The 20,135-nt window shown below is 54.5% G+C and overlaps 1 protein-coding gene across 1 annotated transcript in view; it reads right to left on the bottom strand.

Annotated features, from left to right (window-relative positions):
• The window catches only part of KNDC1 (kinase non-catalytic C-lobe domain containing 1), a 68,453-nt gene that overhangs the window by 34,749 nt on the left and 13,569 nt on the right, over nt 1–20,135 (bottom strand). Inside the window, 7 exon segments of the mRNA XM_037805113.1 lie at nt 926–987; nt 1,063–1,134; nt 2,040–2,157; nt 10,406–10,559; nt 10,561–11,143; nt 12,223–12,340; nt 12,740–12,886. Coding sequence (XP_037661041.1) covers nt 926–987; nt 1,063–1,134; nt 2,040–2,157; nt 10,406–10,559; nt 10,561–11,143; nt 12,223–12,340; nt 12,740–12,886 — 1,254 coding nt within the window.

A 20,135-nucleotide genomic window follows, 5' to 3' on the forward strand; every position in this document is an offset into this window, starting at 1 on the left:
TCAGCCATTATTTCTTTCTCCTCCCTGCCCTCTTTCTCCTTTCAGGATTTTGAGGACACAAGGGTGGCTCTTGTGTTGTAATCCCACAGGTCCCGGAGGCTCTGTCCAGCTCTTTCTTACTGTCCATTTTCTCTCAGTTGTTCAGCCTGGGTACTTTCCACCATTCTATTTTCCAGTTTACTGATTCTTTCCTCTGTTCCTTCATTCTTCTAAGTCCATCTGTTGAGTGATTAACATTTTCAGTTATTGTGTTTTTCAGTTCTAATATTTTTATTTCTTTCCTCGTCTTCTACTTTTTTGCTGAGACTTACTATTTTTTCATTTATTCCAAGCATGTTTGTAATAAATCATTTGAAGCATTTTTTATTAAGGCTCCTTTAGAACCATTTTCAGTCATTTCTAACATCTCAGCCACCTGCATGTTGGCATCTACTGATTGTCTTTTTCATTCTGTTTGAGTTCTTCCTGATTCTTGGCTTGAGGAGTGATTTCCTATTAAAACCTGGGCATTTTCGTATTAGAAGACTCTGGATCTTATTTACACTTTCTGGTTGCAAACATTCCTGAAAATTTCAGACCAGCCCTGCCCACACGCGGCTGCAGAACAGCACCCTGCACCTGGCGGGACTGCAGCAGCCGCGGCCCCGCGACCCCCCCCGCCAGGCAGAGCCGCCTTAGGGCCCTGGGCCCGCGGGGTGCAGCCGCGACCCCCACGTCTCCCCGAGTCCCTACGGGCCTGCTGCTCCCCTCCCCTCACCATCGGGGTCTCCAAACAGAAAGGGCAGGGGCTGGGGTGAGACCCCGGCCCCGAGGGCTCTGCGGGGCCTGAGGGCAGCAGCGAGGGGGGCGGCGCGGTGAGGACAGGTTGGGGTGGGCGCGGAAAGGCCGCGGAGGGAGCGGGGAGGGGAAGGGGGCGGGCGTCTACCTTTTCCGTCGCCAGTTTGCCCTCTGCCACCTCGGGAGCCACGAAAAACGAGTTGTAGGAGCCTAAGGGAGAAAACCGCAGCCCGTCAGCGCGACGCCCCCGGGCGCACCCCGCCCGCCCCTGCACCGCGTACGCACCGTCGGCGGGGGGCGGCCCGAAGAGCACGGAGCCGTCCTCGGCGACCAGCACGGAGTCCAGGCACAGGTGCGCTGCAAGCGGCGCGGCCGTGAGCGCAGAGTCCCGGGGCTGCGGGCACGCGGGGGGCCCCTCCTGGGGTCGCTGGGGTGCCAGGAGGCTTTCCCCGCACACGGCTCCCCTGCGAGCCACCCTCCCACGCCCACCCGTGCCGCCCCCAGGCCGCAGCCTGGCCCTGAGCGCACGCGGCACCACGGGGACCCCTGGGCCTCCCCTCCCAGCAAACCGGGCGCAGGTGTCCGCGGCCACCGCCCTGCTGGAGGGTCAGCGCCAGCCCTTTGAGCTCTAGAGGAAGACGAGCTGAAGGTGCAGAAGGGCCGGGGGACGCACCAGCCTGGGGCTGCCCGCGGGATGAGGTCCTGCAGCGGCTAGGGGGCTGCACCCCGAGGTCCCACAAACCGCAAGTCCCTGCCTGCCCTGGGTGAGCGGCCTGAGCCGCTGAGGTGGCCCACGTGAGGGGCCCTGAACCAGACGGGTTCTGTTGTCCCCCAGGGGCCCTTCTGGACATCTGCACCCCATGCCCCTGCCCGTGAGGTTTAAGGCACAGACGTGGGCGTATGTTAAGGAGTTCAGCAGGCCTCACGTTATTGTAAATTGAGATTTCCCCGCTGGCCCCAGAGCCGGGTTTCCCCTCCTCAGGCCATCGCCCCTTTGAGACCCGACCTGAGTGATGCAGCTGTGTTCCCGCCCCCCTTCCTGGCAGGGGCCCCTGCTGAGGCTCCCTGGAAGCCCAGATCTCCCCAGACCCCCAGGTCCCGAGGCCGGGGCTCCCCCAGAGCCTGATGGCCAAGCAGCTGGTTCTGGTGTGGCCGCTGCCACCAGGCTCTGGGGTCCCCGCTGCTCCACAGGCCGGCCAAGGCCCCAGTGCCCGGCCCCCACCCTCTTGCACCTGCTGGGGACCGAGGCGACACGGTCTTACCCGGTACCTCGTGGGCGGCCTGCAGGGTGCGCAGACATTCCTGGCACAGTGCCCAGAGCTCATACTCCCGGAAGGGCCGGCCCAGCTGACGCAGCAGGGCCTGCAGGGACAGCTGCTCCTGGGCAGGGACAGACACCAGGTCAGCGGAAAGCGGAGGACGCAGCCCACCCACGGAGCCTCGGGATTGCCTCTGTGTCCAGGGCCGCCATGGCCACCGCCACACACTGATACTCTCACGCTCTGGGGGCTGCATTCCAACATCCAGGTGTGGAAGCCCCCCCCCACCAGGGCCCCTGGCACATCCCAGTCCCTGCCGCTGCCCCACGCAGCCCCCTCCCCTGCACGCCCTTGTGTCCCATCTCTTCTCTTCATCAGGACACGGGTCATAGGGTCAGTGTCCGCCCATCTCCACTGCAGCCTCCTTCTAAGTAACCCCAACTCTGAACAAGGTCACAGGTAGGGCCAGGGTCAGGGCTTGGGAGTCTTCGGGGGTTGCTGGGGAAGGGGCTCACATCATTTCAGACACGGGTTTCCCACACTCAGCACGCACACACCTCACGTAAAACGAGCTCGGGAAAAAGCCCCCAAGTTGAAAGAGAGCACTCGGCAGGGCCCCTGTCCATTCTGAGGCCACGCAGAGAACGGGGACCCTGCCCATCGTGCGGATGTCCAAGAGTACACAATGCTGGAAGGTTCCGGAGGCCTGTGTCTCCTCCCTCGACCCCTCACAGGGCCTGCCGTGAGCTGAGGAGCTGAACTAGGCAGTGGCCACTGTCCCTGTCTGTGGGATGCGTTGTGCCCGCAAATGGCCGAGGTAGCATCGGGCTGTGCTTGGCTGACACCTGTGTCCTCAGGCCTGGCTTCCTGGGCACTGAGCTTTGGAGTCCCCTGTTTGTGTGGGGCATGCACTGCACAGGGGCCTGGGCTGGGGGCAGGGGCACTGACGGCCCTCACGGCCTGGCTGTGGCCCTGTTCTGGGCCCACCCACCCACTTCTGACTGCCCTGGTCCCCGGGCTGGAGCTCTGGCTGGTTCCGGCCCCACCTTGGCTGGGACACAGCACAGGGAGCTCTCGTGCCGGCTCTGAGCCACCCCGAGGGGAGGCGTGTGCTGCGTGTCCAGAGGGGATGACGTGGCAGGGGGCCTGCCCTGGGGGCCCGGTGGGGTCTGTGTCGGACGGAGGAAGGGTGGGGAGGCAAAGGGTCCAGTGGGAGAGCCCAGCAGCTGCCACACACGACTCAGCCGGAACCTTCTCAGACCAGCTTTCACGGGAACCCTGAAGGTGGCAACTGCTGAAGGGTGGGCTCGGCAGCGGCCCGGGTGGCTTCCTGTGCTGACCGGGGCTGGGTGGCCAGCGTGCAGCTCCCTGGCCCACAGTGGTGGCTGACCCCTGCACCAGGGGCTGGGGGCTGCGGTCAGCGTGGCCCTGACCCCGAGAGGCCACTGGTGGTCTGCTGGGGGTTGGGTGCAGCCCTGCCAGCTCCCTCTCTCAGGGCTGCATTTCCTCATCTGCAAAGTTGGGTTATCAGCGGGTGCTCGGGGCTGCTCTGGGGGTTTAGTGGACCAGTGGGTGCAGCTGCCGGACAAGAGCTGGGTCCCTCCCGGCACAGCTGTGTCCTTGACAAACGCCAGGGGCTGATGGGCTGTGGACAGAGCAGCCGCCCCCACCAGCCCGACAGCCAGGGCTGGGCAGCCTCCAGGACCCCTCCCAGGTGCTGCCTGGCTCTGGGCTGGAAGGCCAGGGTGGGGTCCAGCTTTCATTTGGGGGAGTCATTTACGCCCGGGGTCTGAGTTCTCTGGTCCCTCAGAAGGAAGATGTGTGGTGGAGGAATTGGGGGGCTGCTGGGAGCTGAGGACACCTTTGTGCTGGCCCAGAGTCTCCACCGGAGGGGCCCCACGGGAGCCCCCGCCACCCTCCTCTTCTGGGCAGTGCCAGGCAGGGCCCAGGGATGGTGCCAAGCCTGCCCCATCAACCCAGAGGACCCTGACCGGGTGAGGACCCGGCGAGACCCCCACCAGTGAGCTGCAGGAAGCGGCCGTGACTCAGACGCCTTCCCAGCCAGTCTTCCTGCTGGCAGTTTGATGGGGGAGAATCTCAACCATGTTTTTGGTGTTTACCTTGTTTAAAGCAATCAGGATAGGAAGATGCTGAAGTCCCTGCATATTTTCAACTTTTAGGGGGTGGGTGGGGGTCTCAAGGCCCCATGCCCTCCTCTAGCCCCCCTGAAATAGAAAACGCCACTCACAGTCGGGACCGGCCACCCTCAGGATGGGGAAGTGCAGCCCCTGGAGTCACCCCGGGCGCCCGGTGCAGGCAGGGCTGCTTCCTGCTTCTCCGCCGGCAGGAAAGTGGGGGCAGCGCGGGAAGAGCCCCTACAGACGCGTGGGGCGGCCATGCTGCTGTGTGTGAAGTGGGGCCTGGGGCGGTTCTGGGTTGCCCAGCGCTGCCGACCTCCAGGGAGGCTGCAGGAGCCACCCTGGTCTGGGGCCACCCCCGGGTGACAGAAGGGCCCCCAAAGCCGTGTTCACAGGTTTCTACCAAACTTTTAAATTATTAAGCAAGAGTGAGGGTGAAGAGGGTGGTGGGAAGATGGCGGAGGAGGACGCTCCAGGAACCAGTTCCTCCACCAAAACAACCGCTCAACTGGCAGGAACTGTCTAAATCCACTATTTCGGAACTCTGGGGTCTGGGGAGCACTGCGGCACCCAGGGTGGAGAGGGAGGAAGAGGCTGGTGACCAGCTGAGAGTGCCGATGGGTCCCACCTTCCCCGCCTTGGCTTCATCCCCTTCCCCAGCTGCGTAGCAGGTGGCAGTGGGCACCGGACGCCAGGGTCCGTGGGCAGCTCACTGGGGCTCGTCCTCCAACCTCCGGGGCTGGGTGTGGTGACCATGACCCCTGCCTGGGACCAGCCACCCAGAGGCCAGGGGTGGGGGTGGCTCAGGGGTGGCTGCTGTTCTCGTGGGTGAAAGCAGCAGAGGAGGTGCAATGAGGCAGTGCTGGTTTTTTTTTCTCCTTTTGACGTTTTCCATTCCCCATTTGTGAGCAAAACTAGTTTGGGAAAGTCACAAATTGACAGGTGCAGCCCTCAACAACTACAAAACCTTTTGCTCCCTGTGGGAGAACTAGATTTCCAGTGTTACAACAACGTAATTCTCCGAATGTCCAGTTCTCAACAAAAATTACAAAGAAGAAGGAAAGTACTGTCCATTCACAGGAAAAAAGAACTTCCCAGAAGCCATCCCTGAGCGGTTCATGCATGGTAACTGTTAGTCATCTTAAATATGTTCACTGAGCTAAAGGAATCCACACACAAAGCACTAAAGTAAATTAAGAAAACACTGTCTGAACAAAATAAAAAGTTAGAAAGTATAAGAAGGAAGCAAACAGAAATGTTGGAGCTGCAACTTACAGTAATTGAAAGGAAAAACTCATGGATTCAACAGCAGATTAAAACAGGCAGAAGAACTTGAAAATAAAACAACAGAAATTACCAGGGTGAGGAGCAGAAAGAAAGTGATGCACCATTGGAATCCTAGGACAAGAGAGAGAGCAAGAGAAAGGGGTAGAAAAAGTATTCAAAGAAATAGTGGCCAAAAACTTCCCAAATCTGAGGAAAGAATGAATAATCAAATCCAGGAAGCGCAACAACTCCAAGCAGGATGGACTCTAAGAAATCCTCACCAGGACACATTATAGCAAAATTGTCAAAATCCAAAAAAAAGAGGATTTTGAAAGCAGCAAGAGCAAATCAACTTGTCACACACATGGGATCTCCAAATAGGTTAACAGATTTCTCATCAGAAACCATGGAGGCCAGAAGACAGTGGGATGGCATGTTTAAGTCCTGTCAACCAAGAATTCTATATCCAGCAAAATATCTTTCAAAAATGAAGGAGAAATTAAGACATTACAGATAAACAAAAGCTGACAGGGTTTATTATTAGAAGATTTGCCTTTCAAGAAATGCTAAAGGAAGTCCTTCAGGCTGAAATAAGTAACTCGAAGCCCTAAGAAGAAATAACACTGGTAAAGGTAACTACGTAAGTAAATATAAAATCCTGTATTATTGTACTTTCGGCTTGTAACTGCTCCCCCTCCCCCCATATGACTTAGGCAAATGTGTAAAAAATATTTAAAATCTGTGTTAATGGGTAGACAGCGTATAAAGATGTCTCCTGAGCCACTAACGACATAAAGGGGGAGGAACAGAGATGTATAGGAGCAGAGAGTTTGTACACTACTGATAATGGGTTGGTACTAGTCAAACTAGGTTAGTAGTTTAAGATGGTCATTGTGTTTACAAAGATAACCACTAAGAAAATAAGCAAAAAATATGGAGAAAAGGAAAAGGGAATCAATATGGTACATTACAAAAAAGCAACTAAACATAAAAATGGCAGTAATAGAGTAATTGAGGAAGAAAAAGCAGATGAGACATACAGAAAGCAAAGAGCTAAATGGCAGAAGTAAATTCTTCTCGGTTACTACCTTACATGTCAGTGGATTAAACTCCCCAATTAAAAGGCAGAAACTGGCAGATTAGATGAAAAAGCACAATTCACATAGACGAATCTCCCTACAAGAGGCTCATATTAGTGCAGACACACACAGGGGTTGAAGGTAAAAGGGTTGGAAAAGATATTCCATGAAGACAGCAATTAAAAAAGGCTGGAGTATCTGTTTCATTGTCAGACAAAACAGATTTTAAATCAAAAAAGTTTATGAGACAAAGGAGGATATTACATATTAATGAAAGGTTCAATCCAGCAAGAAGATACAATGATTATAAACATATATGCACCTCACAAAAGACTGCAAAATGTGTGAAGCACAAATTGTCAGAACTGAAAGGAGAAAGAGACAGCTCAACAATAATAGTTAGAGGCTTCAACACGCCACTTTCAATAGCTGATAGATCCATAAAGAAATCGAGGAACGAGCAGCACCGTTCACCAGTAAGACCTAATGGACACATACAGACACGCCGCCCAAAAGGGCAGAGGACACATTCTCCTAAGTGCACATGGAACATTTTCCAGGATAGACTATTTGTTAGGCCACAAGCAAATCTTAATAATTAAAATTATTGAAATCAAAGTATCTTCTCAGACCACAATTGAATAAGGCCAGAAATCATTAATAGCGGGAAAACTGGAAATTTACAAATATGTGAAAATTAATCAACACATGATTAAACAATCAATGGGTCAAAGAAGAAATCACAAGGAAAATTTGGAAATATCTTGAGATGAACAAAAACAAAGACACAAAATACAAAATCTTGTGGGATGAAGTGAAAGCTGTGGTCAGAGGGAAATTTATAACTATAAATGCCTAAATTTAAAAAGAAAGATCCCAAATCAATAATCTAGTTTCACACTTAAAGAAACTAGAAGAAGAGCAAACTAAACCCAAAGTTAGTAGAAGGAAGGAAATAGTGAAGATTAAAGCAGAGAAAATGAAACAGAGAAACAACAGAATTATCAAAACCAAAAGTTGTTTTTTTAAAAAGATCAATAAAATTGACAAACCTTTAGCCAGAATGACAAAGAAAAAGAGAGACACAAAAAACTAAACAAAAATCAAGACTAGAAGTTGGGACATTACTACTGACCTTACAGTAATAAAAAGGATTATGAGGAGACTATGAACAATTATATGCCAGCAAATTAGAAAACCTAGATGAAAGAGGCAAATTCTTAGAAATATACAAATTACCTAATCTGATGCAAGAAGAAAAAATACAAAATCCCAACAGACCTATAACAAGTAAAGAGATTGAGTAGAAAATCAATAACCTTTCAATAAAGAAAAGTCCAGCAGTTTCACTGCTGAATTCTACCAAGCATTTAAGGAAGATTTAACCCTAATCCTTCAAATATCAAAGGCAGTATTACTTCTTAACTCACTCTATGAAGCCAGCATTTCCCTAATACCAAAGCCAGATAAAGAAAGCACAAGAAAAGAAAATTTCATACCAACATCCCTTATGAATATAGATGCAAAAATCATCAACAAAATACTGGCAAATCAAATCCAACAGCACATTAAAAGGATTATACACCACGACCTAGTGAGATTTATCCAGGAATGCAAGGCTCATTCAACATGAGAAAAAATTCAATATAATACACCATATTAACGGAATGAAAGATAAAGAAAGAAATAAAAGGCACTCACATCGGAAAGGAAGAAGTCAGATGATCCCTATTTGCAGATGACGTGTGTGGAAAATTCAGGAAACTACAACACAGCTACTAGAGCTAATAGACAAATTCAGCAAAGTTTCAGGATATAAGATAAACACACAGAAGTCTGTTGGGTTTCTATGCACCAGTAATGAACACTATGAAAAGGAAATCAGGAAAACAATTCCATTTGCAATAGCATCTAAAAGAATAAAATATTTAGGAAAAAATTTAACCAAGGAGGTAAAAGACTTGTACACCGAAAACTACTACATATTGCTGAAAGGAAGTGAAGACCTAAATAAACGGAAAGTCATAGCATGTTCACAGACTGGAGACTTCAAATTGTTAAGATGTCAATATTGCCTGAAGAAATCTATAACTTTAAAGCAATCCTTATCAAAATCCCAGCATCCTTTTTTTCAGAAATGATAAAGCTGATCCTCAAATTTGTACAGAATTGAAAGGGGCCCAGATAGCCAAGAGAATCTTAAAAAAGAACAAAGTTGGAGTACTCACTCCTGATTTCAACACTTAGGACAAAGCCACAGTAATTAAAGCAGTGCAGCCCTGGCAGGAGGACAGACATACAGACGCATGGGATAGAACTGAGAGTCCAGAGGTAAATCCACACATCTATGGCCAGTTGGTTTTTGACAAGGTGCCAAGTCCACTCAATGGGGAGAGAATAGTCTCATCAGCAAATGGGGCTGGGAAGACTGGAAATCCACACGCAAAGAATGAGTGTGACCCCCACCTCTTACTATAGACAAAAACGAATTCAAAATGGATCAAAGACCAAATTATAAAACTAATACTATAAAACACAAGAAAACAGGGAAATCTCTTCAGGACCTTGTAGTAGGCAATGGAGTTTTAGATTTTACACTGAAAGCATGAGCAACAAAAGAAACAATAGATAAACAGGACTTCATCAAAATTAAAAACTTTTGTGCATCAAAGGACATTAGCAATAAAGTGAAAAGACAATCTACGAAATGGGAGAAAATACTTGGAAACCTATACATCTGATAAAGGTTTAATGTCTAGACTATATAGAACTTTTACAACTCAACAACAAAAAGACAAACAATCCAATTTAAAAGTGGGCCAACGATTTGAATAGAAATTTCTCCTAAGATGATATTCAAATGGCCAATAATCATATGAAAAGATGCTGAACGTCATTAGCCATTAGAGAAATGCAAATTAAAACTACAATCATTTTTTACTCCGTCACACCCACTATTATTACAGAGACTGAAACGAGGCGTTGGCAAGGATGTGGAGAAACAGGAACCCTTGTACACTGTTGATGGGAAAGTAAAGTGTTGAAGCTGCTGTGGAAGACAGTTTGATGTTTCCACAGTTAAACACAGAATTGTTGTATGACTGGAAGTTGCACTTCTGGGTATACACACCAAAGCATCAACAGCAGGGTCTGTGACAGATATTTGCACACCAATGTTCAACGCAGCATTGTTTCACCAAAAGGTGGAAGCCATCTAAGTGTCCACCAACAGATGAATAGATAAACCAAATGTGGTCCACCCACACCACGGAATATTACTCAGCTGTAAAAAGGCACGAAGTTCTGAGACACTCTGCCATATGGAAGAGCCCTGAAGACACGATGTTGCGTGAAACGGTGTGACACAAAAAGACAAGTATTGTATGGTTTCTCTTACACAAAGTACTTAGAATAAGCAAATTCATGGAGGCAGAAAGCAGAAGAGTGGTTCCTCTGGGGTGGTGGTGGGGTAGTGGGAGGGTAGAGGGGGGGGGTTGTTGCTAAATGAGTCTGCGTTTTGGTTTGGGATGAAGAAAATAGCCTGGAATTAGTGGTGAAACTTAGTCTTGTCTAGGAATTGTCTACTTAACGTGGTGACAATGATTTCTATGTTACGTATATTTTACCACAATTGAAAAAATTTTTAAAAAGTTACTTATAGCAGAGCCAGAAAAAAAAAAAAATGCGTGCCGTTAAGGCTCCTTCCTTGTTCAAATGATCAGCGTTTAAGCACTTGAGACCCTTCCTTGCATTAAATGATCAGCGTTAAACAAGGCGTTTGAGACCCTGGGGACGAAGTGGGGAGGGGGTGTGGCGTGCTCCTGGCTGGCTGAGACCACCGAGCGGGGAGCCGCGCCCCAGGCCCTGGGGAGATGGGGTCACCCACCTGCTCCGTGGCTGCGATCCCCGGATCTCCGGCTTCTTCCGGAAACCCCTCGCCACCTCCGCGGGTCCCGGCCGCGGGGCCTGCGTCTTGGGGGCTGGCGGGGTGAGGCTGGGGGCCTTCCTCGTTTGCCCCATTTGGTGGTGGGGGGCCCTCTGCGCCCCCCTGGCTGGGGCTTCCCGGAGGGGCGTCCCCCCGCCCTGCGCCCCCCCGCCCCCTCGGGCTCCTGCTCGGGCCGCAGCCGGCCCCTGGCCTGCGCCTGGAGGCCGAAGCGCCCGTTCTTGCCCTCGGGGAAGAGCTTTCCGAGTTCCGGGGCGAGCAGCGGCGGGAAGGGCAGCTGGGGCGCCGCGTCCAGGCGGCTGCCGCTGGTGAGCGCGCGGCGGAGGGCGCCGGCCTCGCGGGCCTCGCTCGGCAGCCGGGGGAAGGTCTGCACCTTCCGCAGGCGGCGTCTCTTCAGGAGGTGCCCGTCCAGGTCGCCCAGGAGGAGGCCGGCCAGCCTCTCCGCGCTCAGGGCCTCTCGGAGGCCGCTCTCGCCGTTTCTCAGGGGCGCGGAGAGCGCAGGCTTCGCGGGCGGCGGCCGGGCGCCCCAGCTGGCCTCCAGCGCGCGGCCTTCGCGGTCCTTCGGGGCCGGGCCCTCCGGGACGGGAGGGGCTTCCAGGTTGGCACCGCGGTCCCCCGGCGGCCTAAGGGGTCCCCCGCTCCGCGAAGCCAGTCTCCCCCTCCAGGCACTCTCGCTGACATCTGTGCACAAACGGGGCCGCGGTTACCCGGCTGCACCCACGGCGAGCTGCGCCCCGGGACGGGCGGCCCCGGCCTCGAAGGCCCCTGAGCCCAGGTCTCCCCCAGCGGGGACTCCTTCCGGGGCTCCCGGCCCCCGCCCCAGGAGGCCGAGCTCCCAGAGCCCCTCCTTCCCTCGTTAACTTCTTTGCCTTGTTAATTACCTAATTCTGGCTAATTAACAAGGCCCCGGAAGTCTCTGGAAGGCACCAGGGCCTGCCCTCTTGGGGCGCTCTCTCGCCAGCTGATTCTGCAAGGTGGCAGGTGCCTTCCCCGCACCAATGGCCCCACACACCTCCCGTCCCCAGGACTCAGCTAACACCGGTGCATCGCTGGAACCGTGCCCAGGGCTGCAGCTGCAGGGACCGAAGGGTGACCCCACAGAGGACGGGCTGGGAATGCTGCCCGGGGGCTGGCTCGGCTGCAGACCATGCTCGTCCCTCCGAGGGAACCCCAAGGCTCTGAGCTGCAGAAAACAGGAGCAGGGGCCACGCCAGGATCCACCGGGAGCCACAGCCGTGCCCTAGCGTTCAGGAGAAGGAATGGCTCCAGCAGGAGATCAGTGGTGTTTGCAGCAGTTAAGGAATCCGGAAACTTTATTCCGTGCAGCAGCCAGCTGGCACCCGAGACCGGGGCAGGGCTGACAGGGGCAGGACAGGTCATTTCTCAACATGACCATTACTCTCCAACCCCACGTGACTCCGAAAAAGATGCAGAGGTGTGATTGAGTATGCAAGAGTGTACAATGTGAGTGTGCACGCTTGTGTGCAGTGCAAACGTGAGTTGTGTATGTGCGTGCATGTGTGAGAATGTGTGTATACGATATGTGTGAGGGTGGGGTATGTGACATTTGTGTGAGTGTGCAGTGTAAATGTTTATGAGTTTGCACATGTCATATGTGTTTATAGGTTGTGCATGTGTGTGCTTGTGTGTTATAGTGAACGTTGGTGTATTATTGGGAACGTGTGCGCAGGCCTGTATATGTGTGCGTTCGTGTGCACAGGCATGCATGTGTGCTTGTGCGCGTGTGCGCTGCGCGGTACCTGGGAAGGCTCCGAAGGACTCGATGGACAGCACCCTCCTCCCGACGGCCGAAAGGCTGCGGCAGAGGCGGCAGGCGGCGCCGGGTGGCACCTTCTCCTCGCACAGCGCCATGAGGCTCTGCAGACACAGGGGCGCGTCGGCCCGACTGCACCGGGGTCCCCCAGCAGGACCCCCAGCAGGGTCCGCCGCCGCCAGGTCCTCTATGTCTGCTTTAAGCAGCTACACGCTTGGGAATCGCCAAGAACCAGCAGGTTCTGTTCGGCCCGCGGTCAGCCTCAGCCAGACTTTTCAAAACAAAATGTGTGATGAAAAATGCCCAGTTCTTATTTTAGACGAAACGTGGTGCAACCATTTCCAGCCGAGCCCCAGAAGGAAGGCCGGGACCTGCGGGACCGGGCTGGGCGGGGCGGGACCGGGCGCGGAGTGGGGGGTGGAGTGGGGGGGGCGCGGGGGGGGGGCGTCTCCGTGCGGGGCGTGTGCGCCTGCGCAGCCTCGGCTCCGGCTCGGGGCGGGTACCTGCAGGTCCGGCCGGTCCCCCGGCTCCTCGGCCTGCATCCGGCCCAGCAGCGCCTCCAGGTCGGGGCTGAGGGTGGGCCGCAGCTCGGGCTCCGTCACGTACTCGATGGCCGCCTTCAGCGTGGCCCCCAGGGAGTAGATGTGGGCCTGCGGGTCCCAGAGAGCCCGTGAGCCCCGCTTCCTGGACCCCCCTGCCAGACCCAGGGGAAGTCAGCCTCCCTCCGCTGCCTCCAGTGGCCTCTGGGTTTTTAAATCCTAGGTCTAATCCACGTGGATTTTGTTTTTGCACTGACAGGATATTGGGGTGTAAGTTAATTTTCCTCCACGTGGAGAGCAACCCCCCAGGAATCCACCCTCTGCCCCCACACTGATGCGGACACCACGCCCCCGAGTCCTCCAGGTCGCCCCCCTCTCGGCCAAGACTGCCCCGTCCACTGGGGCATCTGCAGGGGACGTTTTCACATCTGGGGGAGAAGCTCCCGTTCCTTAGATTTCTTTCTTTAAAATAAAATTTGTTTATAAAATTTGTTAATTTTCACACTTATCAGATTCTAAAAAACTTAAGCTCTCCCCACTCCAAAACTAAAAACCTTTTTTCCAAAAACCATAAATGGTTGATCTGTTGCCGTAATTGCAATACAGCTTTATAGGAACTTGGAAAGGACCCACGTCCGTCTAATTAAATCCTCCCTCTCCGTCAGCTCGCGCTGGCTTTGCTTCCTGGGAGACTCGCCCCGAGCCTGCCTGCTCGTCCTGTGCGGTCACTCCCAAGCTTGCTGCAGTTTTTGCAGCGATTATAAATAGAATATTCTCCCTTTGTTTTCTAACTAGTAATCACTCACACAAAGGAAAGCTATTCCCTTTCTGAGGTGTCCTGTTCTCCGTGGGTGCCGGAAGCCTCCATCCGCCCCTTCTCCAGGGCCCTTGCTCTCCACCCGCCTGTTCAGAGTGCGCCTCGCAGCCCCAGCGGGACCCCTGGGACGAAGCGGAGCCCCTGGCTGCTGCGAGTCCCCCGTTCTCCCCAGACCAGCACCCGGGCCACCCCCTCCCCTCAGAACGACATCAGCAGCCCCTGCCCCACAGCTGCCCTGATGCCCGGGGAGGGGACGCCCGTCCCTCCCTCCCTCTCACACGCCGACTGGCCCACCTGGGACCCCCACCCCACAGCCACAGGCACAGGCATCCAAAGGGGTGAAACGTGCTGCTGCACAGACCCAGGGCCGATGCCTTCTGCTCGGGCCCTGCGGGGTGCTGGGGCTTGAAGAGGAAGGGAAGGGGGTCCCCATGAGTGCCCACCCCATGGGGCTGGAGAACAGGGCCGTGAGGCCAGAGACCTGGTTCCCAGCCAGGGTCTGCATCGTGAGGTCCTGAGCTCCATCCTCCCTGAGCCCTGGGGTCTCGTCCTTCCCAGTCCCCGGGGTCCAGTCCTGCCTCTGCCCGCCCGCTGGGCACATCCTGGACCCCAGAAGCAGCTACAGTTATTGTCAGTGCTGTGGCTGGTGGGTGCCCAGGGTCTGTGGACCCACCACAGGACAACCCCTGATGACCTGCCGGCCCCCAGCCCCCAGTCCCGTCGATGGACACGGAATCGCTCACAGGAATCAGCACGGTTCTCCGACTTCCACAGAGCGGCACGGCGCAGGCTCCCTTCCCTGCCTGTGGGCAAAGGGCTCAGTGCCGGCTTTGGGCCATGGTCGGACGGCTGAGGCACCAGCCGCAGCTCAGCCAGGGGTGGACGGGCCGGGCAGTGGCCCCTGGGGACAGCAGCTGCCTCTGCAGACACGGGGCCCCAGAGAACTGGGTGTGGGGTGCGGCCGCTCCTGGGAGCCAGGCTCTCTCGTCCCGCAGGTGGTCAGGGGAGCAGCTGGCCGCAGCCGCTGGCACAAGCAGGTCCTGCCTCCCCTCCTCCACGTCCTGGCTCATCACCACCAGAGATGCCCCAATCTGACCCACCAGCTCCCCAAGGGGGCCCCTGACATCTTCCAGCTGCTCTGAGACTCACTGACCTCTCAGCTGGGACTCAGGCCTGTGCTGCTCGTCCCCAGGGCCTTCCCGCAGCTGCCACTTCTTCTGAGACATGACCAGGGCAGCTCCAGATGCTGATCCCGCACCAGGCACTTAACTGTGGCAGGCTCGCTGCTGGCCACGTGCCAGGCACCTCGGAGGGCCGTGGGTGAGGACCCGGACTGCCCCGGGGCTGCCCCTGGACCGGCCACCTTGCCACGGATGGTCACGGCTGCCCAGCAGTTGGGTCAGGGTTGGAAACCCCACGGTCTGGCGTTTCTCTCAAGCCAGCACCTGCCCTGAGGCCGTGGGGTGCCTCTCACCCTTGGTGCACAATCTGCCTGTTTCTCACAGGATGATGTGCTATTATGAGAACACGGACCCAAAGACATGTTCTGGTTCTGATCCCCGGAACCCACGAACGCGGTCTTGTTTGGAAACAGGGTCTCCGGGGATGTTGTTAAGTGCAGACCAGGCCATCCTGGCGTGGGCCTGAGTCCAGCATGACACGGGGAACAGGCCTGAGGGGAGGGGGGCAGCGGGTGCAGCCACCAGCCAGGGAAGGGGCCTCACAGAGCTTCAGGGCAACCAGCCCCCACAGCTGGCCTCGGCTTCTGGCCCCCACACCGCGAGGGCACAGATGTCCTCTGTTCTGAGCACGATTTTGTGGTTGTTCGTTTCAGCCGTCCTGGAAACTACGACAAGCCAAACCGGTGAACTGTAAGAACCGGCCAATACTCAGCCATTCTGACCTTTAAAAAATGGCAATTTCACAGAGATCCACAGAGCACTGGGGGTGGCAATGCCAGGGACGGCCTCTGTCAGGAAATGATGCTAAATCCGAGGCCCTGAGGAAAAGGAGAACTAGGCTGGACCGAGGAAGAGCTGAAAGTGAGGGATGGGCTGCTGCAAGGCCACAGTGGTCCAGACAGCACGGGACTGGCAAAAAGACAGGCATATTGATCAGCGGAAATAGACCCTGATGTCTACGGCCAATGGATATTCGACAGAGCTGCCAAGTCTGCACAACCGGGACAGAATGGTCTCTTTGACAAACAGTGCTGGGAGAACTGGATGTCCATGGGCAAAAGAATGAAGAGGGACCCTATTTCACACACTATACAAAGATGAACTCAAAGTGGATCAAAGACCTGAACATAAGAACCAGGACCAAAAAACTCCTGAAGAAAATATAGGGAAGCATCTTCAAGATTTAATGATAGGTTGTGGTTTCTTAGACCTTACACTCAAAGCACAAGCACTGAAAGAATAAATAGGTAAGTGAGAACTTCTCAAGATTGAACACCTCTGCACTTCAAAGGACTTCGTCAAGAAAGTGAAAAAACAACCGACTCAATGGGAGAAAATGTTTGGAAACCACATATCCAATAAGGATTTAATATCCAGAATATATAAAAAAATCCTACTATTCTACAATAAAAAGACAAACAACCAAATTTAAAAATGGGCAAAAGACCTGAATAGATAATTTTCCAAAGAGGAAATACAAATGGTCAAAAAGCACACGAAAAGATGCTCGTCTTCACTAGCTATTACAAAAATGCAAATCAAAACCACGAGACGACATTTCACAACAGCTAGAATGACCACTATAAAAAAAACAGAAACCACGGTGCCGGGGAGGATGTGGAGAAACGGGGACACTCATTCACGGCTGATGGGACGTAGAACGGTGCAGCCGCTGGGGAAGGCAGTTTGGCGGTTATTCCGGAAGCTGAGAACCCCCTGCGATCTGGCGCTCCCTACTCAGCATAAACCCAGAAGAACCGAAAGTAGGGAAGTGAGCAGACATCTGCACGCTGACGTTCCGAGAGTTGTTGTTAATGCTTCTCTTACTCACAGTTACCAAAAGGTGGAAGCAACCACGTGTCCATCAGCTGACGAACGGATAAGCAAAGTGTGGTCCGTCCATATGGCAGAATGTTAGCTGTAAGAGGAATGACGTCCTGACACGTGACAACACGGATGGACCTGAGGACGTGATGCTGAGTGAAGTGTCAGACACAAAAGGGCAAATACTGGATGGCCTCCCTGATATGAACTATTTATAATGAGCAAACTCCTGGAGTTCATGTCTAGGTACAGGTTACCAGGAGAGAGAAATTCAAGAGAATGGAGAGCTGATGCTTAACGTGCACAGAATTGTTAATAAGGTTGATTGGAAATGTTTGGAAATGGATGGAGGTGATGTTGGTACATCACTGTAAGGGACACGGTGCTGAAATATGGGTGTGCCCATGGTCGAAGGGGAAGTCTAGGGTGGTGTGTGTCACCAGAAGGAAAGTGAGAGGATAAAACGTTGGACTGTATAATGCAGCGAACCCCAAGGTGGACGATGACTGCAGCTAATTGTACGAATATAAGAATGTTCTTCCATGAACTAGAACAAATGTACGTCACTGTTTAAGGTGTAATAATAGGGGGTACGTGGGGGGAAATGTACCTAATGCAAACTCGGGACTATGGTTAACAGTAACATTGTAATATTCCTGCATCAATTGTAGAAAAGATATTAGTCCAAGGCCATGTGTCAATAATAAAGGGGTAAAGGGGGATGGGATTTTTTTTGAGCAATGAGATTGTTCTCAAACTGATTGTGGAGATGAAGGCATAACTCTGTGATGATACTGAGAGCCACTGATTGTACACTTTGGAAGGACTGAATGGTGTGTGAATAAAAATTTTTTTTTTTAAAGAGGGGCAGGCGCTGTCAGCAGGAGACCTTGTGCGAAGGTTCTGGGGCAGGGAGGAGATGTGGGTCTCAGTGAGGGAGGGGAGGACGGGAGGGGCAGTAGCTCTCCACCCGGCTCTGTCCTGGGAGCCCTGGGCAGGCTGGGCTCAGCTGCTGGAACAGCGAGAATGGACGGCAGGGGGCCGAAGTGGGAGGGGGACAGTCAGGAGGCAAAGCCGTGGGTCCTGGGCTGAGGCGGTCGCAGGGAAGGGACAGGTGCTGGGGAGGGCGGGGAGCGGCGCCCCGGGGGCGCAGGACGTCCGGAGGGAGACGTGCCTTCGGGAGCAGCGCCTGTGCAGTCCCCGGAGCGAACACGGCAGACTTGAAAAGCCTTCACTGGAGGGTGTGCTAAACAAGGGGCTTTACCCCCAGATTTATAAGGTCGACTTGGGGAGGGATTTGAGGCTCTTCTCAAGCACAGATTTGGGCCACCCCTTGCCTCCGTCCGCGGTCCTGGGCGGGGGTCCGACTGGGCCCCACAGGGGCTCGCCCCTGGCCTGTCGGGGGGTTGCTTCCGATCATGCTCAAAGTGACCCTCGGGAATCAGACAGGGAGTGAGGGGAGGACCCGAGGAGAGCTGGGGCGACTCGCAGAGCGGCCGGACTCGCCTTGCGTCTGTTTCTCCTGTGACGCCGCGAGCCAGTCGCACCAGCCTGGAGAGGCCAGGGCGGAAGGAGTGGGCGTCCCCTCCGCGGAGGGTCCCCCGCATGGCTCTGGCCCGGGTCGTCCTCGCAGGCTGAAGGGCATAGGTGGCGGCACCTGGGGGGCCCTGTCCGGCACGCACCTGACCCAGGAGGCACAGATGACCCCGGTCTGGGCAGGAAGCAGGTCAGGGACCACCAACATGGGGTCCCAAGGACTCCAAGAGGCTCCAACTGGCTGAAGATGGGTGATTTGAGCTTCATTTGGAAGCTACTGAAACCCATCGAAGATGTTCAAGCCCATGAGTTCACAAAGACTCTAAAAGGAAAATGCAGCAGTCACTGTCGGAGGACACCTGGGATGAACTCATTATTGTGAAACAGGTAAAAGAATCAAGCATTTTTTGCCTCTCCTGTATCAACTCTCCCCCAGGGTCACCAGCGGTTGACGAGGGCCAGTTCTCCACAGAGAAGCATCTGCTGGCAAACACCGGGATCCCCGTCCCAGGTGAGTGACGGGTGAGGCGACAGCAGGCCCCCCAAGGGGCACTCTCGGCTCCCCTCGCAGCCACATCTGCCACCACAGGGGACCGGAGCCTCCAGCTGCCGTCTGCAGGAAGCACAGGGGGCAGCGGGACACTGGGACAAACAGCCAGGCATCTCCAACAAAAACTATGAAGGAAGATGGCGGGAGGGGTCCGTGGGAGAGGCGAGAGACACGGCCACCTGGCATGGGGCGTGGGCCTCACTGGGTCCTGTTGAAGGTGCCCAGAGAGCAGATCCAGGAGGCGAAGCGGAGCCAACCCTGCCCTGCATGAGCTCATGTCGGACGGTCACTGTGAGCAGCTGCCATGTTTTCTGAAAGAGGCTGCAGCTTTCAGAGGCAAACTGGACAGACTTACAGACGAAACGGTCTGGGCTGACCTTCAAGACAACCTGTGGTGGGGCGGGGGAGACGGGTGGGCATTAGCTGGTCATTTCTGAGGGTAGGTGAGGGTTGTGGGGGCTCATCTACCATCCTCTCATTTTATATACTTGAAATGTTTAATTTTAAAGCACTGTAAAACAGAATATAAAGCACAGTTCACTGAGAGCCTTGTCTTCACCCAAAGACCAAGGCTGAGTCAACCCACACCACACGACAACGTAAGCACACAGCACACAACACACACACCCCACCCGGACCTCACAAACACCCCCATACACTCCACACACCCCAGCAGCCTCCACAAACACAGTCGCACACCACACACCCCGCAGACCACACTCGCACATGTGCATATGGATGTGCAAACACATATGTACACACACATGCACACGCCCCACAGACCACACAAGCAAGTACACACAGACATGTACACACATCTGTACGCATGCACACGCATGTGCACCCATGCACCCACAAGTACACACGTACACACACATGCTGATGTGCCTTCCCTTGCAGGCAGCAGCTGCAGCCTGAGCCCGGCGGCCGGCAGAGGCTGTTGCACAGCTGGATGGTCACTGTGGGCCAGGCCAGGACCTCACAGGATGGGAGGACGTGGCCTCTGCAGGCGGAAGCTGGGGCTGAATCCGACGCTCCCTGGGCCCTGGCCGCAGGCACGGCTGTGTGCACACCCGGGGACAGGGCCTGCCTCTGCCATGGCACCAGGCCTGGACATCACAATGACAGCAACAATGTCCAGGTGCTGGGAGTGGCAGCAAGGACAGCCCAGTGCTCAAGGGATTCCAGAGCCACAAGGGACCCAGAACCCATGTCTACTGAACCACAGCACATTTCAAGGGACCCGTGGACAGGTTCAGGGGGGTTCCGTGGAGGAAGAATGACTGGAGTTGTGCCATCAATAAGCAGGGTGTGGGAATGGCTCAGCAAGAGGATGGGGGGACCCTCCAGGCCAACGGGGCAGCCTGGGCAGAGGCAGACGCACCCCAGATGTTGCACCTGGCTGAGCATCACACACACCTGCCAAGGCGTCTCCCACACAGGGGATAGGCA

The sequence above is a fragment of the Choloepus didactylus genome, chromosome 15 (assembly GCF_015220235.1).
Source record: "Choloepus didactylus isolate mChoDid1 chromosome 15, mChoDid1.pri, whole genome shotgun sequence".
NCBI lineage: Eukaryota > Metazoa > Chordata > Mammalia > Pilosa > Megalonychidae > Choloepus > Choloepus didactylus.